Here is an 18,785-nt window from a genome sequence, read left to right on the forward strand (position 1 = left end):
TACCCAGGCAAGTAAGATTTCTTCATTGAATATTGTTCTGAAGTTGTATTGGTTGATAATTGATTGATAAAACAATTCGACGTTGAGGGGAAGAATGGGGGGAAGGGATATTTAGGGAGTTTGGATGGACATATATATACTGCTATATTTTAAATGGATAACTAAGAAGGACCTACTGTATAGCACATGTGTGTAGCACATATATAACCTCTTTTCAATGTTATGTGGTGGCCTGGATGGGAGGGGAGTTTGGGGGAGAATGGATACATGTATATGTATGGCTGAGTCCCTTTGCCACTCACCCTAAACTATCACAACATTGTTAATTTACTACACTCCAATACAAAATAAAACTTTTTTTAATGTTTTATTTTGAATAATTTTAGATTCACAGAAAGAGATGCAAAAATAGTACAGAAAGTTCTATGTCCTTTACTCAGTTTCCTCTAATTCCAACATCTTATATATTTATAGCATAATTTTCAAAAATGGGAAATTGATATTGGTACTACATTATTAATGAAACCTTACTCAAATTTTACCATTGTTTTCAATATTGCCTGAATTTTTTTTGAAGGCAGCAAGTGTATTATATTCATTTTCACATCCATAGTGCCTTTTGTAAGTCTGGTCTAGAATCCAGCATCAGTAATTTTGTTGTTGTTTAGTTGCTAAGTTGTCTGTCCATGGACTTCCTAGGCAAGAATACTGGACTGGGTTGCCATTTCCTTCTTCAGGGGATCTTCCTGACCCACAGATCGAACCCGCATTTCCTGTGTCTCCTGCATTGGCAGATGGGTTCTTTACCACTAAGCCATTTATAGGGTCATAAATGAATAGATTTTGAGATTCATAGTGTTCATACAACATATGTATGTTTGTGTGTATATATGTCCCATAGGTTTAGAAGCACATACAAAAGTCAGAAGCTGTGATTTGAATGAATGCTATTTAGAACTAAATTTCATATTAGACTTGGTAAAGCAAAGCCCTTTAAAAGTGAAAAATTTTCAGAAACAGAAGAGAATGTACTAATCAAATTGAAAGAAAAATACGTACCTTGAAAGGTAGTAAATAGGCTAAAGGCTATCATGTGACATTTATTTTATTAATTGTGTACATGTGTGTTCGTGAATGTACATTTCATATCTCACATTAGTAAATGCCTGAACAAGAGAAGCAACCGTTGCTGGCAATTAGTCCTGTATTTCTAGGCAGATCACAGGTTGTAGGCATTAATGTTAAATTAAATCATAGAAACTCTCTTATTTGAAGAGGAAATCCAAGCTGATGCTTTTAAGTCTTCTGTTTTCTTTTGCAGTGAGTTCAAGAGATAGCACTAATGAAATGTGGATCTTATTATCACAATATTTTCTATCATTTATAACCAAAGAATGTGAAAACAGGAGAGAGGCAATATTCGAAGCACAAAATTATTCCTAAGCTTAGTGGACTCAAAAATAGCCACCTTTCTGTTTTATCAATCACCTTTTAACCAAACTGAAAATATTTATATGATAAAGTGTAGAAAGACAAAAACATGGCATTATTCTTAGCTAAGCAAAACAGATATACAAAATTCTTATGAGAACTATTTTTTTTCTCAAAAAGTTCAACTTTTAAAATGCTTTAATCATTTTATTATTGTTATTTAGATGGAAGACGTCATAGCACGCATGCAAGATGAAAAAAACGGAATTCCTATTCGTACTGTCAAAAGTTTCCTCTCCAAGATACCTAGTGTCTTCTCTGGTAAGTCTGCATTCAGTGTAACACTATTTCCTCCAGAACTTTTCACAAAACTATTTAAAATCTGTTCTAGCCATTTACTTATTGAAGCTCTTTCTAACTCATTATTCAATAATTATTTATAAAAACTCATGATATGGTCAACATTATGTTGGATACTTGACAGTAAAACAAGTCAAAACTGCAAAAAAAAATCATAATCTTACCAAAATTTAATTGCAAAAATGTAATAAATGTGAAATAATAGAAAGTAATATTAAAATTAAAATGTATGAGCCAGTATGTTGTAGATTATATACAGAAGTTAGGAGGGTGACTGAAATCAATGAGGAGTCAAGAAAGGGTTCCTGAAGAGTAGTGATAAGCTGAGTTTGAAAAATGAAGAATTTTATCAGGCTTAAGACTACTACTGCAACAACTCTGCATGTAGAACTCGGAGGGACCAAACTGCTGAGAACTGGGTGGATAGACGGGAACGGCTAGAGTTGGGTCAAATAATGAGGGTTTTTGAAAGCCAACCAAAGAGTTTAATTCTGATACAGTGGGAAATATGGAGACATGTACAATGTTTGCTGAGAATGTTACGACGAAAGTGTTTAGAGATATGTGCTCTGGCTACAGGAGACAGTGAAACGGCCAAGCTCAGGGGACTCGGGTGTGCTCTGGCCTTGGCTTGCACAGGTTAGAGAAGAGAACAAAATCAGAAAGACCAAAGCCTTAGCAGTGATTAAGCATAGTAAGGAGGCTGGTGCTGAGCATGTGGGTGGGGGGGCGGTGCTTGATGAGAGTCATCAGCAAGAGTTGTACTATGCATCCTTGTAAACAAGGATCAAAAGAAGACCAGTGATCGGGAAGAATTCAGCCTTGGGACTATGCTAATAATTAGGACCAGAACACAAGTAGGCAGGCCCAGGTGTTGGTGTTTCATAACTGCATTGCTCTTAGATGAAAGAGAGAGCGCAATGGAGCAGATGAAGGCTGAAATAAAATGATATTTTGCTCTAATGAAATGTATTCTCTTTTTTCCTGTTACTGTCTTTTAAGCCCACTTTGTTCTAGTTTCTTGTTCTTCCTTGGTGATGCCTTATATTTTCCCACATCTGGGACTTCCTTCATCACTCGCCCACTTCCAGACTTCTAGGTCATTCAGACCATTAAATACTGTCCATTCTTCAATGGTTATCTCAGAAAGCTCTTTGGAGAAAACTATTATGAGCCTTTTTCTCTGTTCTCTCAAAACATGTTTTGCTATTGTTTTGCCTCTATTATTATACCTCACCTTGGCTTATAGTTATTTTCTGTATGTCCTATGCGTGTGTGTGTGCTAAGTCACTTCAGATGTGTCCAACTCTTTGTGACCCTGTGGACTGTCAAGCTCCTCTGTCCATGGGATTGGCCAGACAAGAATACTGGAGTGAGTTGCCATGCCCTCATTTAGTATGTCCTATATCCTCAAGTAAATATTAAACTCCTTGCCATCAGTAACTCAGAGAGTTAGCTTTACCTTTAAACACAAAATGTGAAAACTACTTGTTATTTTGTCAACCATTGAAAAAGAGAACGTATCTCCTTAAATACTTCAATACAGGGGCTGTAAACTGAAATGGGTTCAGAATCCAGGCACATAAGTTCACTAAGTTTCGCATCTGAACTGGGATTGTGGTCAATTTAGTAGTGCGTAGCCAGCTTCCCTGGTGGCTCAGTGGTAAAGAATTCACCTGCCAATGCAGAAAACATGGGCTTGCTCCTTGATCCAAGAAGATTCCACATGCGGTGGAGCAACTAAGCCCATACACCACAACTATTGAGCCTGTGCTCTAGAGCCTGGGAACTGCAACTGCTGAAGCCAGTGTACCCTAGAGCCCATGCTTTACAACAAGAGACTACAAATCGAGAACAGTGAGAAGCCTGAGAACCACAACTAGAGAGTAGCCCCCACTCACCCCAACTAGGGAAAGCACACTCGGTAACAAAGACCCACCGCAGCCAACAATAAATAAAAGTAAGTAAAACTTATTTAAAAAATAGTGTGTAGCCCATCCAAAGGCATTTCAGTTCAGGAGTTTTTAATGACAATATACATGTGCAAAAATAGCTGAATGTAAAAGGATTGCCCATCAGTTTAAGCTGACCTTCAGGTTCGCATTATCTGCTATAATGGCAAATTTAAAATTTTAGTCGAGTTCTTCAAGTAACAATACCTCATACAATTCCAGCATAATATCATATTAGAACTCTGGATTGACAATATTAAATCTTTAATTAAAAAGCAAGAATGAAATTGGGCCGTGAAGTGCCTGACATTGTTTTAAGGTTCATTAATATACACCAACAATGTTCGTTGTGAAATAAAGAGAATATTCAATGACATTGTTCATATTACTATAATTAGTTTCTAATTATCATTCTGTGTTTCCTAGAAACATTTAGGAGCTTTTTACTTCATAGGTTCAACTAGAAGCTCTGCTATAGATATAATTTGTATGTCTAGTATTTTACCAACCTCTTTGTATTGATGTCCCCAAATTATAATGGTCTGAATCCTCTCTACTTTATTAGCAGTTTTTGGTCATTTTTAGTAATTTTCCTCTTCTTCTATTTCTTATGGTGATTTGGAATTAATTCCTATGTTCTTTTGTGGCCTGACTTGCTACCCACTGCCTGCTCTCCTGCCTCTTTTTGCGTCTCCTTCATCTTTTACTGCAGAGTTGCTAATGAAACAAGGAATCTACTAACTTTAGGCCCTTATATCAATCAGAAACCAACTGTGATGAGTGATGTAATGTATGAGAGGAGGGTAGTGTGATTGTTGAGGGAAGGAGTCTATTTTGTATGGACCGTTCTACAAGGGAAAAACTGTCTCAAATATTGTTAAGCTATTTCCTTAAGTTTACCCATTTATGCTCCCTAAAGCCTTGATGAACAAAGCACGGTCCATGAACCAGTAGTATCAGCATCATATGGGAATTTATTAGAAATACAGCATCTGGGCTCTCTCCAGACCTACTGAATCAGAATAAGAGTTTTAACTAAAGTGTAAGAAGTATATCCAGTAGTCATGTATGGATGTGAGAGTTGGACTATAAAGAAAGCTGAGTGCCAAAAAATTGATGCTTTTAAACTGCGGTGTTGGAGGAGACTCTTGAGAGTCCTTTGGACTGCAAGGAGGTCCAACCAGTCCATCCTAAAGGAAGTCAGTCCTGAATATTCATTGGAAAGACTGACTGAAGCTGAAACTCCAATACTTTGGCCACCTGATGAGACTCATTGGAAAATGATCCTGATGCTGGGAAAGGTTGAAGGCAGGTGGAGAAGGGGACAGAAGAGGATGAGGTGGTTGGATGGCATCACCAACTCAATGGACATGAGTTTGAGTAAACTCTGGGAGTTGATGATGGACAGGGAGGCCTGGCGTGCTGCAGTCTGTGGGGTTGCGAAGAGTTGGACATGACTGAGTGACTGAAATGAACTGAATTGAAGAGGTGCTGCCAGACCAGGTTCCAGGCCAGCACTTGTTTTTTACTGGGTGCAGTGGCCAACCTGTTTGTGCAGAGCTTTCTATTTCCCTCTGAGGTCCCTGCTGTTTTTTTTCTGAAATCTGTCCTCAGTCAAGCCCACCCCGGTTTGCCTATTGGTTTTTTGTTGTTTTGGTTTTGTTTTGATTTATTTCGCTTGCAGGAGGGATTTGAAAGAAAATCTAGTTCCTTCTATTTTGTTTGTTCCAAGCCAGGAGCCTCCTCAACCTCTAAGACTGAGGGATGTTAACAGTTAAGTGGAGGTACCTGACTCTACTAGGCAATACCCATGCATAATAATATGTCATGGTGACTAATAATGCTCACATCTGCTTCAGGTGAAAACAGCTGTATTTTGAACATGATGATGCAATTTCATCTTCTCACAGCGTCTGAGAGCCAAACTCAGAATCATGGCTGTTATTACAGATGGGACTTCAGAGATTTTTTGTTTGTTTTTCCCTACCTCTTGATAAATGCTTTCCTCCAGCTAAACATCCAAGACTTCTCTATTTTGGTTTTGGAGTTGTTAATTTTAGCCTCCTGGTTTCCATGGTCCCAACATCAGAAGAAAAATATTTGGATGAACACTCCGCGCTGGTCTCTTAAGCTATGGGATAGATGGCTTTGGGCAGGACAGTGTCCCTTCACAGCATTGTTTTTCTCCAGAATTGCCTTCCCATTTTTCTCCAGAATTGCCTTCTCAATTATTTAAGGTAAGTTAGGTAGTTCCATTGGTGTTACATGACTGGACCCCCTCAAGTTCAAGGGGTGAAATTAGTGGTGGACATTTGAATGTTCTCATATGCTGGACATTCAGTATTTCACTTATTCCAGATCATGGTAAAATAACATTCAGTATTTCACTTATTCCAGATCATGGTAAAATAAGCCTTTACCCACTGGATGAGTTTAATTTTCTTCAATGGATTGACTAGGAAATTCCTGAATTTCCTGATAAGTCATAGCAGGAAATGGTGTAGGTTTTCATTAAACCTGAATTGGGCCACCCTTGTGAAACAGCCCACTGAGATCAAATAATTCTGTAGGATTTCCTGTTGAGAGTGAAAAGTGAAAGTATTAGTCGCTCAGTCGTGTCTGATTCTTTGCAACCCCATGGATTAAAACCCACCAGGCTCCTCCATGGAATTCTTCAGGGAAAAATACTGGAGTGGGTTGCCATTCCCTTCTCCAGGGGATCTTCCTGACCCAGGGGTTGAATCTGGGTTTCCTACATTGCAGGCAGATTCTTTACCATCTGAGCCTGTTGGTGAAGTGAAGTGAAAGTCACTCAGTCATGTCCAACTCTTTTGACCCCATAGAGTATACAGTCCATGGAATTCTCCAGGCCAGAACACTGGAGTGGGTAGCCTTTCCCTTCTCCAGGGGATCTTCCCAACCCAGGAATCGAACCCAGGTCTCCCATATTGTAGGCAGATTCTTTACCAGCTGAGCCACCAGGGGAGCCCAAGAATACCGGAGTGGGTAGCCTATCCCTTCTCCAGTGGATCTTCCCAACCCAGGAATTGAACCGGGGTCTCCTGCACTGCAGGTGGCTTCTTTATTAGCTGAGCTACCAGGGAAGCATCTGTTGGTAGCTAACAAATAAAAACACCCTTATTAAATTATTTAATGAGTTTGAAGACTGAATTTACTGAACTTGTTCTCAGGGACCAAAAAGGCTGGTGCCTATTCCAAATCAGCAAGGACTGTATGGAGGAAAGAAAGTGCTCAGAAATAAATTAGGAGTTCTAAGCCACCATTTCTGCATTTCATATATTTCTGTGTTTTGTCTTAATAGCTTGAGGAGGTTCTCCATTATAAGCCCATTGATACTTAAGGAGTTGCCTCTTTTTGTTGCTCATCTTTTCCAACTTAATTCCATTCTTCATCTGAGTTTGTCACTGTTTTTTTTTTTCATTGGTGTATCCAGGGTTCTTTTCTGGGAAATCTCACGGACAGAGGATCCTGAAAGGCTGTAGTTCATGGGATTGCAAAAGAGTCAGACACAACTGCATACATGCACATAGTTGCTTTACAGTTTGTGTTAGTTTCTGCTATACCAAGAAGTGAATCAGCTGTATGTGTACATGTATCCCCTCCTTCACCTCTACCCATCTAAGTCATCACAGAAAAAAAAAAAAAAAAAAAGAAGCCCGAGCTGAGTTCCCTGCACTATAGAGCAGGTTTCCACTGGATATCTGTTTTACATGTGGTAGTGTGTATATGTTAATTCTAATTTCCCAATTCATCCCACCACCACCCCCATCATGTCCACAATCTGTTTTCTACATCTGCATCTCTATTCTTGTCCTGCAAAGTGGTTCATCAGTACCATTTTTCTAGATTCCACATATATGCATTAATACACGCTATTTGTTTTTCTCATTCTGACTTACTTCACTCTGTATATTGGACTCTAGGTCCATCCACATTTCTAAAATTGACCCAATTTTCCTTTTTTATGGCTGAATAATATTCCATTGCATATATGTATGACATCTTTATCTATTCATCTGTTGATGGACATTTAGGTTGCTTCAATGTCCTGACTGTTGTAAACAGTGTTGAAATCATTGGGGTACATGTATTTTTTTGAGTTACAGTTTCTCAGGGTATATGATCACTTTTAACATTCAGATGAAAAATTTAAAGTTATAGAGATGTCCTGTACAGCATAGTGCCTCAAGTTAACAATATTGTATTGCATATTTTCCCTGGAGAAGGAAATGGCAACCTACTCCAGTATCCTTGCCTGGAAAAGCCTATGGGCAGAAGAACCTGGTGAGCTACAGTCCATGGGGTTGCAAAGAGTTGGACATGACTGAGCAACTGAGCAGGCTTGCATTGCGTATTTTAAAACTTGCTAAAATGGTAGCTCTTATGTTAAATATTCTTACCCAACATTAATTAATTAAGACAGGAGGAAATTTTAAGGGGTGACAGATATGTTTACGGCATGGATAGTGGTGATGATTTCACCTATTATGCTGCTGCTGCTGCTAAGTCGCTTCAGTCGTGTCCGACTCTGTGCAACCCCATAGACGGCAGCTCACCAGGCTCCCCCGTCCCTGGGATTCTCCAGGCAAGAACACTGGAGTGGGTTGCCATTTCCTTCTCCAATACATGAAGGTGAAAAGTGAAAGTGAATGAAAAGTGAAAGTGAAGTCGCTCAGTCGTGTCTGACTCTTAGCGACCCCATGGACTGCAGCCTACCAGGCTCCTCCGTCCATGGGATTTTCCAGGCAAGAGTACTGGAGTGGGTTGCCATTTCCTTCTCCAAAACTTAAATTGCTTTTAAATGAAATAATTTGAATATGTCCTGCCTCTTATATTTTCTTCTTCCAAGGCTTGTATGAATATTTATTAGTTATCAGGGAGAAATGATCTGTGTAGCCTTAAAGTTATCTTGTGGGTAGCTACATGGGTAAGAAGAAAAAGGAGAAAGCTTGATGATATGAACTGGCTGAATGCAAATTTAGTTAGTGTATATTTTACACCTAAAAGTTTTTGAGAAAGCTTTCAAGGTGACTTATGGCTTAAACCTGTCTACATTTGGAGTCAACTTAAAGACAATAAAAATAAATAATGTGAAATATTTTTCATAGAGACTGTCTAGGTAATTCTAAGATACTTCTAAGAGTCTAAGATACACTTTTCTGAAACTGACATCTTACTGTGAAATATTTTTCATCTATCATTGGAATGGCTAGCATGGGTTCTGCAGAAACTCAGAGAGAAATAGATTGCTTTTCAAAACAGTTGTAAAATATTTTGGCATGAATCATGCTTATAATATTTTGCTTTTATAAATAAGCTAAATATGAACCTGAAAAAAATGGCATACTTGGATTTTATCCTTATTTTTTTATGTTGATTGTTACTGGGAAATTCAATATTTCTGTGTGTGGTACACAGGAAATGAGCACTAAGTGGAAAATTATTGTAGTTAATACCAATAATATTATTACTTTTATTACCACTTTCATAAGCCTGGATTAGGCCCAAATTAGACACTCTCTGCCCTCCTAGATAGTTCATGTGTTGCAAGACCATGAGTAAGTACCTATGTTGGAGACTCTGTAGCATGTAGCTCAAGGTTTTTTTAGTACGTCCTTAAAAGGTATTTTTTGAATGCCTTCATTAATTGGTGATGATTCCCCACATTCTCAAGGTGTAGCTTATAGATTTTAACACTGTTTAATGTATCCTATCTCTTATTTCTCACAAGTAACTAAGCATATGAAATTGAAATCTCCTAGGGAGATGAATGGATGTTAATGGCTCTTTCATATAGTATCATTGGAACTTAAGATCATTACATATGGATATTGATTTTTTCCTTAAATAAATCACATTTTGGCTTTCTTAGCTAATTTTTTTTCATTATCATCATGTCAATATCCAGCTAATTGTGCCATCTGTACTCTTAGTGAAACAATAGTGTAGTGAAAGTCAGAGACAACCTTCCAAATTTGTTTAGGGAGATTTAACTGATGTGGGTATGTTAGATTTTCATTTTGTATTTATCTACTCTGTGAAATTTTTCACAAATGTTGACCTTTCTTTAAAGCAACAGACCTGAAAACCTTAATTTTGTTCATTGGTGAGTTATTTTCTAAAATCCTAGAAATGATAGATTGCTAAAGAAAAGCCTATCAATGTGGAGCTTTACTTCTTTTAATTAATGCAATAGCATTGCTTTCTTTTGGGAGGAGATCAAAATTGACTATAGAGACAGACAGTTAGTTGGGATGACACTAAAGCCTTAATTATCTCCAAGAATGAATAAATCTTGATGACTGAATTGCTGGTCTGGATATGTTTTCTGAAATGATGAATCAGTGCACTATAATCGAGGTACACCATTTTGCTCTGCCTTTTTATCCTGATGCCATCTAGGTTTCTCTTCATTTCTGTCTCTCTCTCAACATACTTTGAAGGGCTTTCATTTTTCACATCCTAGAAATTCTAGGGTAGAGAATTATTCTGTCCTTATCCCCATCCTGCCCTATCTGCATCCCCAAGCCAGCCTGTATTAATCATTCCTTTCTTTGGGTTTTTCTAGCACTGTGCCTTTTAAAAAAATGTACTGATTTTTTAATTGAGTGATAATTGCTTTACAGAATTGTGTTGTTTTCTTTCAAACCTCAACATGAATCAGCCATAGGTATACATATGTCCTCTCCCTTTTGAAACTCCCTCCTATCTCCTGCCCCATCCCACTCCTCTAGGTTGACACAGAGCCCCTGTTTGGGTTCCCTGCGACATACAGCAAATTTCCATTGGCTATCTATTTTACATATGGTAATGTAAGTTTCCATGTTTCTGTCTCCATACATCTCACCCTCTCCTCCTCTCTTCCTGTGTCCATAAGTCTGTTCTCTATGTCTGCTTCTCCATTGCTGCCCTGCAAATAAATTCTTTGGTACCATCTTTCTAGATTCCATATGTATGCACTAGTGTACAGTTTTTATCTTTCTCTTTCTGACTTACTTCACTCTGTATAATAGGCTCTAGGTTCATCCACCTCATTAGAACTGACTGACTCAGATACTTTCCTTTTTATGGCTGAGTAATATTCCTTTGTATATATGTACCACAACTTCTTTATCCATTCATCTGTCAATGGACATCTAGGTTGCTTCCATGTCCTAGCTATTGTAAACAGTGAACACTGGGGTACATGTGTCTTTTTTCAATTTTGGTTTTCTCAGGGTATATGCCTAGGAGGGGGATTGCTGGGTCATATGGTGGTTTTATTCCTAGTTTTTTAAGGAGTCTCCATACCATATTCCATAGTGGCACTATTGATTTTCATTCCCACCAACAGTGCAAGAGGGTTCCCTTTTCTCCACCACCCTCTCCAGCATTTATTGTTTGTAGACTTTTTGATGATGGCCATTCTGACCAGTGTAGCACTGTGTTCTTCTTCATGGAGTTTATTTTATCTCACATTTTGTCCTCAGTGAGCATGTGCTGTGATTCTTACTCATGGCTGTAAGCACCTGGAGAACAAGAATAACTTCTCATTTCAATTTGTATCTTCTGTACATCCAGTATCTGGCACATGGTAGATACTCAGCAAGTGTAATGACTTCTCACAGGACAGCTGATATCCCAGGCATTTGGGTACATCCGCAATAAATTTCACCTTTTGATTCAGTGGCGGTGGAAAGAGCACTCAGTATAATTATTTGCTGTGTTGGCATCCAGCACTGTATGATCCTTTTATTTCAGTAGAGAACACTAGAAAGCTGACAACTCTGCATTGCTATCATCGACTAGCTTAGAAAGGTTTCAGGATGGAGACTCAGGATAAATTCCAGAGCCCAAAGCACCCTCGATTTAAATTTTTTTATTTGGTTTAAAGTGAATGTTTAGAATGTCAGACATTCCCATATTTAACTATAAATATTCTTCAACATCTGCATAGAATAGTGGAAAGAGTATATATGTTTTGGTATATATTATCTTGTGTATATACTTTTTTATATATATTCTGGAGACCTAGATTTCAGTCCTATTTTTCATGTTGCAAAGGAGAATATTATGTGTTAAGTGATAGCTCTAGCTCCAGGGCATTTAAGAATATGAATGTTCTGGTCATAACTGCTATATAGGAACTACTGGCACTCACAGTATGCTTGATATTGAGTAAATATTTACTTTTTGGATGTATTTGTTTATATATCGTTGTCCTTACAAAAATAAGTAAAAGAAACTTTAGAGAAACTAAATAACTCGTCCAAGGTAATGCTATTAATAAGGTCCTAAGTATTTTCATATCAACACCTTTGCTGCAAATAGTTTCATAGCAAGCTAACTGGCTGCCAGTCCAGGTTCGATGCATGATACTGGATGCTTGGGGCTGGTGCTCTGGGACGACCCAGAGGGATGGTACGGGTGGGGAGGAGGGAGGAGGGTTCAGGATGGGGAACACATGTATACCTGTGGTGGATTCATTTTGATATTTGGCAAAACTAATACAATTATGTAAAATTTTAAAATAAAATTAAAAAAAAAAGAAAAAAGAAAAAAAACTAAAAAAAAGAAAAAAATAACTGATGAATAGTTTTGTCTGGATTGCAGTAGAAAATGATACACCATCAGTTTTGCAAATCCTTTGGTGATCCCTCCCATGTGTCAGAATCAGAAGTTCTCCAAGGTAAGCACATTTTGTAAGAGGTGGCTAGAGAGTCCCAACAGTTTTTGAGAGCACTAACGATCGATTCTTTACCTAAGTTAGTTTCCATGGCTTGTTCTCTCTTGCTGTCTTTCCCAAAGTTATGACATAATATTAGAAATTGTAAGCAAAAGAATATGGCTAGATTAGATCACCAAAGGATTTGCAAGAACTGATATGTTACTATTTTCTAGTATGATGTAACAGTCAACTATCTTATCTTTTACAGCAAAATGGCTTCACAGCTGGTTAGTTGTATGAGAAACTGCTTGCCAGGAAGTTATTCATAGGAAAATAGTGGACATGTGTTAGGTAAACTATAGAGCTGATGTTAATCTAGTGTGTGTGTGTACATATGTATACAAATTATGATAATACATATCATTATATAGATAGTACATATCATTGCATATGATAATACATATTATGTATATCATTATATATATAAAACATTATATATGTAAGACATTTATGAAACATACATATATATATATATATATATAATGTCTCATACTCTGATCCCATAAAATAACTTGAATGCTTCCTGTTTCATTCAGCTTGGAAATGCCTCTTTTTCTTTTACCAAAAAAAAAAAATCAGTCCATTAAGAGACCTATGTCAAGGTAAGGTAACACTGGTAGTAATCAAAGGCATTTTTGGTTTTTTGAGACTTGATTACTTTACAAACATCCATCCATTCACCATAGTATTTGGGTGTTTTATCCAATGAAAAAGTGCCATGTTTATTTAGGAGATATGCACTGTAGATGGTGACTATAACCATGAAATAAAAGATACCTGCTCCTTGGAAGGAAAGCTATGACAAAACTAGGCAGTGTATTAAAAAGCAGAGACATCACCTTGCCAGTGAAGGTCCATGTAGTCACAGTTATGGTTTTTCCAGTAGTCATGTATGGGTGTGAGGGTTGGATCATAAAGAAGGCTGAGTGCTGAAGAACTGATGCTTTTGATTTGTGGTGCTAGAGAAGATTCTTGAGAGTCCCTTGGACTGCCAGGAGATCAAACCAGTCAATTCTAAAGGAAATCAATCCTGAATATTCATTGGAAGGACTGTTGCTGAAGCTCCAATACTTTGGCCACCTGATGCAAAGAGCTGACTCATTCTAAAAGACCCTGATGTTGGGAAAGACTGAAGGCAAAAGGAGAAGGGGCGAGAAAGGATGAGATGGTTAGATAGCATCACCAATTCAGTGGACATACATTTAGAGCAAACTCCAGGAGATAGTGGAGAACAGAGGAGCCTGGTGTTCTGCAGTTCATGGGTTTGCAAAGAATTGGACATGACTTAGTGACTGAACAACAACGATAGTCAGGGAAGGAGAAGAAAACACTCGCTGAGAACAGTATAGTGGAAAGAAATAGAACAAAACAGAGCAAAAACAAATAGAACAATAGCTGGAGGGTTAAAGAAGGGACCATGCTTATATAAATTTCCCTGGGGACCTACCATTGCAACAAACACACTGGCCCCCTTTCACTTCCTTCCTTTCCACTGACTCTGAGCAGCAAACACAGGAACATCCCACGAATATTCCCAGAACTGGGGCACACCCAAAATTCCATAGCTCTATGCCCATCACTTTTATCCAAATACTGAGACTGTCACATTACATAATTTTCACATTTGTTCTTATTATTGGTCACCACAGAATGGTCTTGTGTCCCAGTTAGCCATTTTGTCTCTTTCATTTATTTTGGGGATCAGATTTCTACTGACGTGTAATTTGCATAACCACTCAGATCTTTTTCCAGGGAAACAGTTATACTTTTCATGTAGATGTAAGTTTTTTTTTTTAATTTAATTTTATTTTATTTTTAAAATTTACATAATTGTATTAGTTTTGCCAAATATCAAAATGAATCCACCACAGGTATACATGTGTTCCCCATCCTGAACCCTCCTCCCTCCTCCCTCCTCCCTCCTCCCTCCCCATTCCATCCCTCTGGGTCGTCCCAGTGCACCAGCCCCAAGCATCCAGTATCATGCATCGAACCTGGACTGGCAACTCGTTTCATACACGATATTTTACATGTTTCAATGCCATTCTCCCAAATCTTCCCACCCTCTCCCTCTCTCACAGAGTCCATAAGACTGTTCTATACATCAGTGTCTCTTTTGCTGTCTTGTACACAGGGTTATTGTTACCATCTTTCTAAATTCCATATATATGTGTTAATATACTGTATTGGTGTTTTTCTTTCTGGCTTACTTCACTCTGTATAATAGGCTCCAGTTTCATCCACCTCATTAGAACTGATTCAAATGTGTTCTTTTTAATGGCTGAGTAATACTCCATTGTGTATATGTACCACAGCTTTCTTATCCATTCATCTGTTGATGGACATCTAGGTTGCTTCCATGTCCTGGCTATTATAAACAGTGCTGCGATGAACATTGGGGTACACGTGTCTCTTTCCCTTCTGGTTCCCTCAGTGTGTATGCCCAGCAGTGGGATTGCTGGATCATAAGGCAGTTCTATTTCCAGTTTTTTAAGGAATCTCCACACTGTTCTCCATAGTGGCTGTACTAGTTTGCATTCCCACCAACAGTGTAAGAGGGTTCCCTTTTCTCCACATCTTCTCCAGCATTTATTACTTGTAGACTTTTGGATCGCAGCCATTCTGACTGGTGTGAAATGGTACCTCATAGTGGTTTTGATTTGCATTACTCTGATAATGAGTGATGTTGAGCATCTTTTCATGTGTTTGTTAGCCATCTGTATGTCTTCTTTGGAGAAATGTCTATTTAGTTCTTTGGCCCATTTTATGATTGGGTCATTTATTTTTCTGGAGTTGAGCTGTAGGAGTTGCTTGTATATTTTTGAGATTAGTTGTTTGTCAGTTGCTTCATTTGCTATTATCTTCTCCCATTCTGAAGGCTGTCTTTTCACCTTGCTAATAGTTTCCTTTGATGTGCAGAAGCTTTTAAGGTTAATTAGGTCCCATTTGTTTATTTTTGCTTTTATTTCCAATATTCTGGGAGGTGGGTCATAGAGAATCCTGCTGTGATGTATGTCAGAGAGTGTTTTGCCTATGTTCTCCTCTAGGAGTTTTATAGTTTCTGGTCTTACGTTGAGATCTTTAATCCATTTTGAGTTTATTTTTGTGTATGGTGTTAGAAAGTGTTCTAGTTTCATTCTTTTACAAGTGGTTGACCAGATTTCCCAGCACCACTTGTTAAAGAGACAGAAATCTAGATCAATGGAACAAAATAGAAAGCCCAGAGATAAATCCACGCACATATGGACACCTTATCTTTGACAAAGGAGGCAAGAATATACAATGGATTAGATGTAAGTTTTTTGTCCTAACTCCACTTTGTCACATTTTGTTACAAAGAGATATTTCGGGTATTTGTTTATTTTTAAAATTTCTTCTTTGAAATGATTTCTTGTGGAAATCATGTACAAAATGACTTATCCCTTTTACTATATGCAGAACTGTATTGAGAAAGGAGAACATTGCCTGAAGAGCGTTTGTTTGGACAAGGGAGAGTCAGAAAAGTTATGAGATTGGACTGTAAGTTTTGTCTTTAGCCTATGGTGTGGAATTAATTTAGAGTGTGATTTCTCCAGCGTGAGCTGGAGATTTGAGAAATTATTTACACAAGGTCAAATTTTCCATGAGAGCAAAATGACGATTTTGGAAACTACACACTTTCTTTTGCAGCATTGGAGTTCTTCACTAGGTAAAAATTTCCCCACTGTTTATTGCAGAGTGCTGCATTGTCCATGTCTGTGGGGGGAAGGTATCGTGAGGGCTGGGGAAGGGGAAGCTCATCACTAAAAGGGAGAGGGATATGGAGGCAAATGAAGAACATTCTGTTAATAGAAGAGGCTCAGTCTGAGAAACATGACACTTGCATCAGGTAGCATCATCTTTTCCACCCTTCATGATAGATATGGATCCTTCTTGTGGGGTCCTCCAGGTAGACTGTGCTATGCTCAGTATAACAAGAGGATATCTTTGAGTGTTAATCCATTGCAAGTTGAAACTGAAAATTGCAGATTTCAAATGGTTTGGGAACAGAGTTTGGTGATGGATGAATCATAAGAGCAAGTCTAGAAGACACCATCACTAGAGTTACACTGATGATTTAAAATGTTTGGAAAGCATCTATGTTCATCAGTGATATTGGCCTGTAGTTTTCTTTTTTTGTGGCATCTTTGTCAGGTTTTGGTATTAGGGTGATGGTGGCCTCATAGAATGAGTTTGGAAGTTTACCCTCCTCTGCAATTTTCTGGAAGAGTTTGAGCAGGATAGGTGTTAGCTCTTCTCTAAATTTTTGGTAGAGTTTAGCTGTGAAGCCATCTGGACCTGGGCTTTTGTTTGCTGGAAGATTTCTGATTACAGTTTCAATTTCTGTGCTTGTGATGGGTCTGTTAAGATTTTCTATTTCTTCCTGGTTCTGTTTTGGAAAGTTGTGCTTTTCTAAGAATTTGTCCATGTCTTCCAAGTTGTCCATTTTATTGGCGTATAATTGCTGATAATAGTCTCTTATGATCCTTTGTATTTCTGTGTTGTCTGTTGTGATCTCTCCATTTTCATTTCTAATTTCATTGATTTGATTTTTCTCCCTTTGTTTCTTGATGAGTCTGGCTAATGGTTTGTCAATTTTATTTATCCTCTCAAAGAACCAGCTTTTGGCTTTGTTGATTTTTGCTTTGGTCTCTTTTGTTTCTTTTGCATTTATTTCTGCCCTAATTTTTAAGATTTCTTTCCTTCTACTTACCCTGGGGTTCTTCGTTTCTTCCTTTTCTAGTTGCTTTAGGTGTACAGTTAGGTTTTTTATTTGACTTTTTTCTTGTTTCTTGAGGTACGCCTGTATTGCTATGAACCTTCTCCTTAGCACTGCTTTTACAGTGTCCCACAGGTTTTGGGTTGTTGTGTTTTCATTCGTTTCTATGCATATTTTGATTTCTTTTTTGATTTCTTCTGTGATTTGTTAGTTATTCAGCAGTGTGTTGTTCAGCCTCCATATGTTGGATTTTTTAATAGTTTTTCTCCTGTAATTGAGATCTAATCTTACTGCATTGTGGTCAGAAAAGATGCTTGAAATGATTTCAATTTTTTTGAATTTACCAAAGCTAGATTTATGGCCCAGGATGTGATCTATCCTGGAGAAGGTTCTGTGTGCGCTTGAGAAAAAGGTGAAACTCATTGTTTTGGGGTGAAATGTCCTGTAGATATCAATTAGGTCTAACTGGTCTATTGTATCATTTAAAGTTTGTGTTTTCTTGTTAATTTTCTGTTCAGCTGATCTATCCCTAGGTGTGAGTGGGGTATTAAAGTCTCCCAATATTATTGTGTTACTGTTAATTTCCCCTTTCATACTTGTTAGCATTTGTCTTACATATTGCAGTGCTCCTATGTTGGGTACATATATATTTATAATTGTTATATCTTCTTCTTGGATTGATCCTTTGATCATTACGTAGTGTCCTTCTTTGTTTCTTTTCACAGCCTTTGTTTGAAAGTCTATTTTATCTGATATGAGTATTGCTACTCCTTTCTTTTGGTCTCTATTTGCATGGAATATCTTTTTCCAGCCCTTCACTTTCAGTCTGTATGTGTCCCCTGTTTTGAGGTGGGTCTCTTGTAGACAACATATATAGGGGTCTTGTTTTTATATCCATTCAGCCAGTCTTTGTCTTTTGGTTGGGGCATTCGACCCATTTACGTTTAAGGTAATTATTGATAAGTATGATCCTGTTGCCATTTACTTTATTGTTTTGGGTTTGAGTTTATACCCCCTTTTTGTGTTTCCTGTCTGAAGAAGATCCTTTAGCATTTGTTGGAGAGCTGGTTTGGTGGTGCTGAATTCTCTCAGCTTTTGATTGTCTGTAAAGTTTTTGATTTCTGCTTCATATTTGAATGAGATCCTTGCTGGGTACAGTAATATGGACTGTAGGTTATTTTCTTTCATCACTTTAAGTATGTCCTGCCATTCCCTCCTGGCCTGAAGAGTTTCTATTGAAAGATCAGCTGTTATCCTTATGGGAATCCCCTTGTGTGTTATTTGTTGTTTTTCCCTTGCTGCTTTTAATATTTGTCCTTTGTGTTTGATCTTTGTTAATGTGATTAATATGTGTCTTGGGGCATTTCACCTTGGGTTTATCCTGTTTGGGACTCTCTGGGTTTCTTGGACTTGGGTGATTATTTCCTTCCCCATTTTAGGGAAGTTTTCAACTATTATCTCCTCAAGTATTTTCTCATGGTCTTTCTTTTTGTCTTCTTCTTCTGGGACTCCTATGATTCGAATGTTGGGGTGTTTAACATTGTCCCAGAGGTCTTGGAAAGCAAAGTTTGATATA

At 37.8% G+C, this 18,785-nt stretch overlaps 1 protein-coding gene across 2 annotated transcripts in view; it reads left to right on the forward strand.

Annotated features, from left to right (window-relative positions):
* Positions 1-18,785, forward strand: part of RGS7 (regulator of G protein signaling 7) — a 480,171-nt gene that overhangs the window by 267,351 nt on the left and 194,035 nt on the right. Inside the window, exon 3 of one of the 2 annotated variants that reach the window (XM_055582175.1) lies at positions 1,656-1,752. In XM_055582175.1, coding sequence (XP_055438150.1) covers positions 1,656-1,752 — 97 coding nt within the window. Of the gene's footprint in view, positions 1-1,655; positions 1,753-18,785 lie in introns of those variants that run through there. The other variant, XM_055582176.1, reaches the window with a different exon arrangement.

This window comes from Bubalus kerabau, chromosome 5 (genome assembly GCF_029407905.1).
Source record: "Bubalus kerabau isolate K-KA32 ecotype Philippines breed swamp buffalo chromosome 5, PCC_UOA_SB_1v2, whole genome shotgun sequence".
Classification (NCBI taxonomy): domain Eukaryota; kingdom Metazoa; phylum Chordata; class Mammalia; order Artiodactyla; family Bovidae; genus Bubalus; species Bubalus kerabau.